The sequence below is a fragment of the Tupaia chinensis genome, unplaced genomic scaffold (genome assembly GCF_000334495.1).
Source record: "Tupaia chinensis unplaced genomic scaffold, TupChi_1.0 Scaffold138060_1, whole genome shotgun sequence".
Taxonomy (NCBI): domain Eukaryota; kingdom Metazoa; phylum Chordata; class Mammalia; order Scandentia; family Tupaiidae; genus Tupaia; species Tupaia belangeri.
The window spans coordinates 1,895,923-1,906,815 of NW_006197961.1; the positions used below are offsets into that span (position 1 = coordinate 1,895,923).

The following is a 10,893-nucleotide window of genomic DNA, read 5'->3' on the forward strand; positions in this document are numbered from 1 at the left end:
CCCGGAGCCCGCCCGGCCCGCGCCCCTCCCCCGCCCTGCAAAGCTCCAGCCACCCCGCCCCCCCAGACCGAGCTTTACGATGGTCCCGACGCCACCCAGATTGGCACCTGTTGGCGGAAGTGCCGGAGTCACCTCCTTAGATCGGGGAACTGGGGACCCCCCCAGGCCTACCTACCAGGCTGCCAGGTGGACCCACATCCCAGGAGGGAGTGTCCAGTGTACCCATGAGCAGAACCAAGATGCTCCTGGACCCAGAATCCTATCTGTAAGCTTGAGTGACAGACCGGGTCACCCTCCCCACACACAGACACATAAACAGACACACGTGACTGGCCCCAGCTGTCACTCGGCCAAGGTTTTACCTGTGTCACCTGGTGGGTATCACCGCCCAGGACTCACCTTTCCTCTGGGTGACAAGCGGGACCAGGGTGACCTCAGACCTTTGGTGACCCTCATCTGGGACACATCCATGCCTCCGGGGCCACTGCTAACCCCTCGTGGCTCAGTCCGCTGTCCTGTGGTTCTGTGTAACTGGGTTCTCGTCTCCTTCTGCACCTGTCCTGTCCCCTCTGTGTCTCCCCCGTGACCCCTTGTCCCTCCACGTCCCCCAGTCCTGCTGATGGCCTACCAGCCTTGTCGAGGAGCTGGGCGTTTCTGGTGTTGCCGATCACACAAGGTCAGACCTTGGGGCCATCGGGATGGGCCAGGGTCCCCGCCTCTACCCCTGGCCCAGGGAGCGCTGTGTCGAAACCCTGGTGCATGCATGTGCTTGGCGTGTATCACACGTGACCCAGGCAAGGCTGCCATTCCTGCGATGAGGCTGGACCCATGCCCTGGTCTCCATCCCATCTCTTGTCCCCATCTTCCCCCCATCCTGGTTATCCCTTTCTCCTGATTGTCTGGACCTGCCGCCCTGTCCCTCTGTCTGTCCTGATCTGTGCCTGTCTGTTCTGTGTCCGGCAAACGGATGTCCTGTCCAGATTCCGGAAACGCCCAAGGCATTGAAATCTCCGGACGTGGAGGGTCTAGGTCCCAGGCTGCGCTGAGCAGAGACAGACCCTGGGAGGCAGGGCCTCTGGGTCCAGGGGTTCCTGCTCCTTGGTGGGAAGCGGAGGACAAGGATTTTCTGAGGCTGGGCTAGGCCTTGGTTCCTGGGTCTTCCTGGCCTTCAGGTGACCCCTGGCTCCTGGGCAGAAGTGAGTCACCAGTGGAGGAGGACCCAGGAGGCCCGGCCTCTCTCCCTCCCCCTCTCCACCCCTCCTCGCTTTACGTGCCAGAGGCAGGGCTGAGGCAGGCTGCCCCTCCTCTGTCCCTATTCGAGCTGGTCCCTGCTCCTGGCCGTAACCCGCTCTGCCTGCTGGGGACAGGGTGGGGCCTGGTCCGGCGAGGGTGGCATTAGGTGTTAGCTTGAGTTTACATTCTAGTGTTGTCACATCTCTGCTGCGTGCCCTGGGCCAACTGCCTTGGCCTCTCTGAACTGTGGTTCTGCCGTGGGGACAACAGGGCTGAGGGCATCCCCAGGGGGCAGGTGGGGCATCGGGTGGGCATCGCGATCGGCAGCCCAGGGGCGTGTCCTTATCAACCTCAGCACCATCGTTGGGTTGGGGCTGTCCCTATCACTGTGGGAGGCTGAGCAGTGTCTCTGGTCTCCAACTGCCATCTGTCACCTCCCCAGTCCCAGTCCCGACAGCCCAGAATATCTCCAGACATGACCATGTGTCCCTGAGGTTGGGGACGAGTTTCCCCTTCCACTGGGGACTCCTGGCTGTCATCTCTCCGAGCCTTGGTTTTCCTACCTGCGAAGTGAGGAGAACAATGGTTACTCATGCCAGTTTATTTATCTGTTCATTTATTTTTGAAAGAAGAGCTGTAATTTTTTAAAAATAATTGTTTTTATTTATTTATTTTTGGAGAAGTTTTTGCTATAGGGCGCGTGCGCTCACCAGAAAGAGACAGAGAGAGACAGAGAGACAGAAAGTGAGAAATCATCCCCCAGGGGGGATGGCCACACCACAATCCCTTCTCCTCCATTCTCCTCTCGGGAAGAGAGTTCCTGAGGTCTTGATAATTCTCTAAATATTCCTTAATTAACTTAAAGCATTAAAATTTATGAGTAGGTTCAGTGAAGGATATGGGAACTTCTGTTATTACTGTACTTGTGTTCCAGGCAGAATCATTCTTTTTTTTAATTATTATTTTATTATTTTTTTTAATTTGACCAGAAAGAGACAGAGAAGGAAAGTGAGAAAGCAAGCCACCAGGTCTAGGACTTGAACCACTATCAGCCGTGTGGGAGTCCAGTGCCCTTAACCACCACGCCACCTGCCGGCCCCACTCACTCCAGTTTATAAAGAGAGGTTGGTTGGGTCCCAGGGGCCGTGCTCTTGGCCTGTGATCTTTCTCCTTTGGGGTTGCAGTTCTCAAGGCCATTCAGGAACCAAGAATAACTTTCCCCATCTGGAAAATGGGACTTCCCAGCGGATGGAGAAAAGGTACATAGGAACCAGCAGTTGGCGTAATGGCTATGTCCTGGACTCCCATGTAGTCGACCCTGGTTCGAGTCCCAGACCTGGTGGCTTAAACTCACACCGAGTGCATGTGCGTGTGTGCCCAAGATCCCGAGAGGAGAATGGAGGAGAAGGGATTGCGGTGTGGCCATCCCCCCTGGGGGGTGATTTCTCGCTTTCTGTCTCTCTGTCTTCCTGGCGAGCGCATGTGCCCTATAGCAAAAAACCTCTCCCAAAAAAAGAAAAAAAAATTGTCTTTGAGTGCTAGTGGGTGCTCTGTGAGTGGTCTGTGGCTGCCGGTTTGGGGTGCTCTTGTCACTGCCCCCCAGTGCGTTGGTCTCAGGGAGGTGCTGCTGTGCTGGCTGGGCCCCTGGGCCCCTGCGCTGCAGGCGGCTGCGGTTGGCGAGTGGACTGAGTGGAAGCAGGAAGTTGGGATGGCCTGTCTGCAGGAAGGGGGCCTCGCCTCTGTAGAACTGGCTGTTCTGACCCTAGAGGGGAAGTTGGGGACAAGGGGCGGGGCCGACCACAGTGACATGTGCAGGTGATGCAGGGCTGGAGGCCCTTGGGAGCACAGCCATGCTGTGGGGACCTCAAGGAGCATGCACACGTGTGTGAGTGTGCACGTGTGCACATGGGTGAGCAGTGAGCTGTGTCTACTTTGCAGGTGGGAGTGTGTATGGCAGAGGATCTAGGGCGACCGTTGAAGCGCTCCTGGGCGTTTGTACTTAAGTGTTACACGGTAGATGTGGGAGTGTACACGTGTGTGAGCTTGTGTTCTGTGCTCACCTGCAGACATGGAATTGTGCACACTCATGAGGCATGTTCTGTGCACACATCCAGAAGTGCAGGTACACACATCGCTAAACTCCCATGAAGTCGACCACAGTTCAAGTCCTGGGCCTGGTGGCTTAAACTCACGGCAGGCACGTGTGCATGCATGCCCAAGATCCCAAGAGGATGTACACACATCCATAAATGCAGATATGCACACACTTGGAGATTGGGGATGTGCACACACTTTTGAGCTTCTGTTGCGTGCACATGCTTATAGGTGTGCATATGCACACCTGTGGGCCTGTGGGTTTTTAATAATTATTTAGTATTATCCATTTTAATATGACTAGAGAGGGACAGAGAGAGGGAGAAAGAGAGAAAGTGAGAAAACAAGTCACCAGGTCCAGGGCTTGAACCATAGTCAGCCATGTGAGAGTCCAGCATCCCTAACCACCAAGCCACCTGCCGGCCCCAGCCTGTGTTCTGTGCACACTCAAGTCAGCCCCTGGAGCCCACGTACTCTCACGGGAGCCTATCTGCCCATACATGCACGTATGACAGGCACGGGTGTACACGGGCATCCTCTCAGGACAGGGAACGAGGGCAGTCCCTGGGTTGCATTTGGAGAAGCAGGCTTGGCGCTGGAGAGGGGGTTGGAGAGAAGGTCCCCTAGATGCCCCAGAAGTCTGGGGCCAGCCTGGCGCAGGGGATGCTGGGAGCTGGCAGGAAAGAGGAAGTGGTGGCCCAGAGGCCCCGGCAGGGCTGAGGTTCAGGAAGAGGGCGGGGCCGTCAGCCCGGACCCAGGATGGCGGAGGCCGATCCCCCTTCGGAGCAGGAGCTGGAGGTGGGGCCAGGGGTCCTTGCACGGTGGGCGGAAGGAGATCCCACGCAGCCTAGGGTGGACCTTCTGCCTTGAGTGTCTCTCAGTCTCTGGTGAAGGAGAGAAGGGGGGCTGGCCCCTGAGTTCTCTATTTGGAGGACGAAAGTGTCTGGGGCATTTTGGGGATCTCAGAGAAATCAAGAAGGAGCTAGGGCCCGGCTCATTAGGGTCCCAGTTGTCGAGTATAGAAGGAAATACGGGCTCTTCTAGTGTGGGGATACAGCGGTGGGGAGATGAAGTCTGGCCCTAGAATCTCTGAGTGTGAGGGGGACGGCAGATGGGAAGAGCCTTCTCTTGAGATCCCTCAGAGTCCTACCGTGTAAGGGACAGATGAAGGGAGTTAGGGCCACGCCTGTAGGGTCCCCTCCTTTGATGGGACAGAGGAAGAAGGCCGTTCCCTGAGACCTCCCAGTTTGAGGGCCAGAAGCAGGGACAGGGACCGTCTCTCCTCTTTTTTTGGGGGGAGAGGTTTTTGCTATAGGGCGTGTGTGCTTGCCAGAAAGAGAGAGACAGACAGACAGAAAGCAAGAAATCACTCCCTAGGGGGGATGGCCATGCCGCGATCCCTTCTCCTCCATTCTCCTCTCGGGATCTTGGGCACGCACGCACACGCACCCAGCGTGAGTTTAAGCCACCGGGTCCGGGACTCGAACCATGGTCGACTACATGGGAGTCCAGCAACATAGCCATTATGCTAACTGCTGGTCCCTCACTTCATTTTTTTGGGGAAGAGGTTTTTGCTATAGGATGCATACTCTCGCCAGAAAGAGAGAGACAGACAGACAGAAAGCAAGAAATCACTCCCTAGGGGGGATGGCCATGCCGCGATCCCTTCTCCTCCATTCTCCTCTTGGGACCTTGGGCATGCATGCACACGCACCCAGCATGAGTTTAAGCCACCGGGTCCGGGACTCGAACTGCAGTTGACTACATGGGAGTCCAGCGACATAGCCATTACGCCCTCTGCTGACCTCAAGGAACAGTCTCACCTCCCAGTTTCAGGGGCCAGTGAAGGTGGAGCAGGCCCTGTCGTGGGAGTTCCAGTAGTCCCCAGTGGAGGCCCCACCAGGTTGACTGTGTGTGGTCAGTGCCCTGGAGTCCTCCTAGCACACTGACCTGGCCCTGTCCCCTACAGAGTGAGCCTCGGAGCTGGTCCCTGCTGGAGCAGCTGGGCCTGGCCGGGGCAGACCTGGCGGCCCCCGGAGTGCAACAGCAGCTAGAGCTGGAACGGGAGCGGCTGCGCCGGGAGATCCGTAAGGAGCTGAAACTGAAAGAGGGAGCTGAGAACCTGCGTCGGGCCACTACTGACCTGGGCCGCAACCTGGGCCCCGTGGAGCTCGTGCTACGAGGCTCCTCACGCCGCCTCGACCTGCTGCACCAGCAGCTGCAGGAGCTCCATGCCCACGTGGTACTTCCTGACCCTGTGGCCGCTGCCCGAGGTGAGCCTGGTACCTGGGGAGGTGGTACCCCGGGATTCTGGTGCTCAGGAGCTCATCCGGAGCCTCCAGAGCAGGCTGGCTCAACTCCACTGACCCTCAGGAAGACACGCTGGGTCATGACAACTCACGGTGTTAATACACATAACAATTAGAGCAGATGCCAAAAGCACACAGCCACCAGCACCCCGAGAAATGCATACACAGATGCACCAAAGCCTGGGCCATGCCCAAATGTACAAAGATGTACACTTCCTCACAAATACTTAGATACACAGCCTCACCAATACTCGGACAATGCCCAAAGGTGTAGACACTGTCAGATGAATACCGAAATACACAGTGTCTAAAGATGTACACTCCCTCACAGGAATACCTAGATACACAGACACACCAATTCTTCTTCTTCTTCTTTTTTTTTTTTTAAGAATTATTTTATTTAACTGTATTTATTGTATTTATTTATTTAAATTTGACCTGGGGGAGGGAGAGAAAGCAAGCAAGCCACTAGGTTTGGGACTTGAACTGCGGTCGGCCATGTGGGACTCCAGCGCCTTTAACCACCACACCTCCTGCTGGCGTCTGACACACCAATTCTTGTGCAATACCTAAAGGTGTACTCTCCCTCACTGGAATACCTAGACACACAGACACACCAATGCTTGCACAGGGCCTAAGATGTACACTTCCTTTTTTTTTCTTTTTTTTTTTTTGGAGAGGTTTTCGCTATAGGGCGCGTGCGCTCGCCAGACAGACAGAGACAGGGAGACAGAAAGCGAGAAATCACCCCCCATGAGGGATGGTCACGCCGCAGTCCCTTCTCCTCCATTCTCCTCTCGGGATCTTGGGCACGCACGCACACGCACCCGGCGTGTGTTCTAAGCTACCGGGTCCGGGATGTGAACCGCGGTCGGACTACGTGGGAGTCCAGCGACATAGCCATTACGCTAACTGTTGGTTCCCAATACACTTCCTCATAGGAATACCTAGACACACAGCCACACCAATGCTTCTACAGTGCCCAAAGATATGCACATCCTAACATGAACTCCTAGGTACATAGACACACTAATGCTCAAACAATGCCTAGGTATGTACACAACTTGACACGAATACCCAGGTACACAGACACATCAATACTCAGTGCCCAAAGGTGTAGAAACTGTTACATGAACACCCAGATACAAAGACACACCCATACTCAGGACAGTGCCGAAAGATGTAGACACTGTCACACGAATACCTAGATACACAGACACACCAATACCTGCGCAATCCCCAAAGATGTATATACTATCACACAAATACCTAGAGGCTATCACTCAGTCACACTAACACATAAACACCCAAAGGCTTATACGCTGTCTCAGGAGTACCTCAAAATCTCATACACGGTCGTACCACGTTCCAAACAACACGCAAAGGTGATATCACACATACTTAAAGACACACACAGTTGCTCCAAAGCCTCAACCACACAGAGACTCATTATCACAGGGGTGGGAGTGGCAAACAGGAGCGTCTCTGTGTGGTCTCAGTGTGACTGTGTATGTGGTGATGACTGCTGTACCTCTCCCCTCCTCCTGTCCCCTTCAGATGTCCCCCAGTCCCCCGGGGCGGGCGGCCCTGCCTGCTCGGCCACCAACCTGAGCCGCGTGGCGGGGCTGGAGAAGCAGCTGGCTATCGAGCTGAAGGTGAAGCAGGGGGCGGAGAACATGATCCAGACCTACAGCAACGGCAGCACCAAGGTGGGTCAACACGTGTACATACCTGCACGCACCTGCGTGTGCACACTCACCCCACCTGCACATGTTAGCACATGTGTACACAACTGCAGGTGCACGTCTACCCTAACCCTGTTAGCACATGTACACACACATACCTGTGCCTGCACACACATGTATGCACACACCTGCATGTGCACACACACCCACAGCTAGCACATGCTAGTACATGTGTATGCAGCTGTAGGTGCATGTCTACCCTAACCCTAACCCTGCTAGCACATGCACATATATACCTGTGCCTGCACATGCATGCATGTACACACCTGCATGTGCACACCCACCCCTACCTGCACATGCTAGTACATGTGTGCATAACTGCAAGTGCACGTCTACCCTAACCCTAACCCTGCTAGCACATGTACACATATACCTGTGCGTGCACACACATGCATGCACACACCTGCATGTGCACACCCACCCACAGCTAGCACATGCTAGTACATGTGTACACAGCTGTAGGTGCATGTCTACCCTAACCCTAACCCTGCTAGCACATGCACACATATACCTGTGCCTGCACGTGCATACATGCACACACCTGCATGTGCACAGCCACCCACACCTGCACATGCTACTACATGTGTACACAACTGCAGGTGCCCGTCTACCCTAACCCTGACCCTGTTAGCACATGCACACACACATACCTGTGCCTGCACACACATGTATGCACACGCCTGCATGTGCACACCCACCCACACCTGCACATGCTGCAGGTGCACGTTTACCCTAACCCTAACCCTGCTAGCACATGCACATATATACCTGTGCCTGCACATGCATGCATGTACACACCTGCATGTGCACAGCCACCCACACCTGCACATGCTAGCACATGTGTACACAATTGCACATGCACATCTACCCACATGTGCCCACACCTGCTAGCACATGCACACACCTGCATGTGCACACCCACCCACACCTGCACATGCTAGCACACGTATACACAACCACATGTGCAGAGCTACCCACATGTGCCCACACCTGCTAGCACATGCACATATATACTTATGCATGCACATCCATGCATGCACGTGCCTTCTAACATACGTAGACATACCTACAGGTGCACACCCACCCATCCTCACATGTATACAAACACACACACACCCCTACTCTCACATGCACACATCCATCTACATATTTGCGCACACACATACCTGCATGTGCATACACTCACACTCACACATGCGCACACCTATACGTGCAAACTCAGCCACCCACACATGTGGGATGAGCACCCCAAATCCCGAAAGAATGGTGAAATGGAGAAGGGATTCCAGGGCATCTGTGCCCTCCTTGGGGAATTCTCTCTGCCTTTCTCTCTGTGTGTTTGTCTCTCTCTCTCTTTCTTTGGCGAGTGCACATGTTCTCTGCCAAGTTATAAAAAATAAGTAAATGAGGGACCAGCAGGTGGCATGATTACGTTGCTAGACTCCCACGTTAATCCACTATGGTTCAAGTCCCAGACCCCGTGGCTTGAAACTCACGCCGGGCGCGTGTGCGTGCGTGCCCAAGATCCTGAGAGGAGAATGGAGGAGAAAGGATTGTGGTGTGGCCCTCCCCATTGAGAGGGTGATTTCTCACTTTTCGTCTCTTTATCTCTTTCTCTCCAGCGAGTGTACACACCCTATAGCAAAAATCTCTCTAAAAAATACTTATGTGAATAAATAAATGAACAATGAAGTATACAGTTCAGGGTGGTATAGCCTTCTCCCAAGTACCAGGATGTTTTTGTCACCCCAAAAGGAAACTGCCTACCCCTTCACAGTCATTTCCCACACACCCACTCCCCAGCCCCTGGCAGCTCTAATCTGCTTCTGTCTCTATGGATTTGCCTGTTCTGGGTACTTCACATAAATAGAGTCTGTGGGCTTGTGTGTGTGGCCTTGGGGCCCGCCCGCTCATGTGTGCTTGTTTCTGTTTTTGTTTTTGGAGAGGTGTTTGCTATAGGGTGCATGTGCTCGCCAGACAGAGACAGAGAGACAGAAAGTGAGAAATCACCCCCCAGGGAGGATGGTCACGCCGCCATCCCTTTTCCTCCATTCTCCTCTCGAGATCTTGGGCATGCATGCACACGCGCCCGGCGTGAGTTTAAGCCACTGGGTCCGGGACCCGAACCGCGGTCGACTACGTGGGAGTCCAGCGACGTAGCCATTATGCCATCTGCTGGTCCCACGTGCACTTGTTTCTAACACCTAAAGTAGATAAAGGCTCCTGCTGGTGCCAGGCTCAGCTCTGACCTTATACCCGGATTAGCTTCTGCAACCCTCAGTTCAGTGGGGGTTCCCAAATGCAGATTAGGACATTTAAGCCCAGCGACACCGAGTGTCCTGCCTGAGGTCACATAGCTGGTAATTGCCAGACCGGGATCCAAAGTCCAGGGGCAGAATCATTCCACCGTACCCAGCACGCACGTGCATGCTTTTCCACTCACACATGAGCACTGAGTCACATGGTAACCCAGGCCCTGCACGGCGTGGCCCCTGGGGCTGGTGGGCAGACCCCAGCTGCCCACCTTCTTCTCATGCCTGTCTCTGTCCCCAGGACCGGAAGCTGCTGCTAACAGCCCAGCAGATGCTACAAGACAGCAAGACCAAGATTGACATTATCCGTATGCAACTCCGCCGGGCACTCCAGGCCGGCCAACTGGAGAGCCAGGCAGCCCCAGATGAGGCCCAAGGTGAGTTCCTCACCCTGAGACAACCTCGCCTGCATTCCATCTTGCAGAGCTCAGCCTCTGGCCCATAATTGACTCCTTTCAGGGCAGGCAGGTGCATACCGTGAGTTCACTGTGACTGGAACTCATTCCTTATCCTTTCTGGACCTCAGTTTCCCATTGTGTTCTATGCAAGGTTTGGACTAGCTTACAGGTCAGCAAACTACAACCTTCAAGCCTAATCTCCCAGCTGCGGCTTTTTTCTTTGGATTTCTTTATTTCTTTATTATTTTTTTTTTTGAGAGATTTTTGCTATAGGGCGCGTGCACTCGCCAGACAGACAGAGAGAGACATAGAGACAGAAAGTGAGAAATCACCCCCCAGGGGGGATGGTCACGCCGCAATCCCTTCTCCTCCATTCTCCTCTCGGGATCTTGGGCATGCACGCACACGCGCCCGGCATGAGTTCTAAGCCACCAGGTCTGGGACGTGAACCGCAGTCGACTACGTGGGAGTCTAGCGACATAGCCATTACGCTAACTGCTGGTTCAGATTTTGTTTTTACCATAGTGTGTGTGCACTTGCTGGAGAGAGACAGATAGAGACAGAGAGAGGGCAAAAGTAAAAAAAACCACCCCTTCCAGGGTGTATGGCCACACTGCAGACCCTTCCTCATATTCTTCTTGAGATTTTGGGCATAAGCACCCAATTTGTTTTTTGAGCCACTAGGTCCGGGACTCAAACCATGGAGTTGGCATGTGGGATCCGGTACCTTCACCACCCGCCACCTGCTAATCCTCCAGCTGCTTTTTTTTGTAAACAAAGTTTTTTTTTTTTTTTTTTTTTT

The 10,893-nt window shown here is 54.2% G+C and overlaps 1 protein-coding gene across 3 annotated transcripts in view; it reads left to right on the forward strand.

The window, feature by feature from the left end:
• The first annotated feature begins 604 nt into the window (after positions 1 to 604).
• The window catches only part of PKN1 (protein kinase N1), a 29,864-nt gene continuing 19,575 nt past the window's right edge, over positions 605 to 10,893 (forward strand). For 2 of the 3 annotated variants that reach the window (XM_014592640.1, XM_014592641.1), the window contains exons 1-4: positions 605 to 676; positions 5,297 to 5,600; positions 7,194 to 7,345; positions 9,935 to 10,070. In XM_014592640.1, the coding sequence (XP_014448126.1) occupies positions 620 to 676; positions 5,297 to 5,600; positions 7,194 to 7,345; positions 9,935 to 10,070 (649 nt within the window). In that variant the 5' untranslated portion in view covers positions 605 to 619. Of the gene's footprint in view, positions 677 to 4,054; positions 4,126 to 5,296; positions 5,601 to 7,193; positions 7,346 to 9,934; positions 10,071 to 10,893 lie in introns of those variants that run through there. The other variant, XM_006161014.3, reaches the window with a different exon arrangement.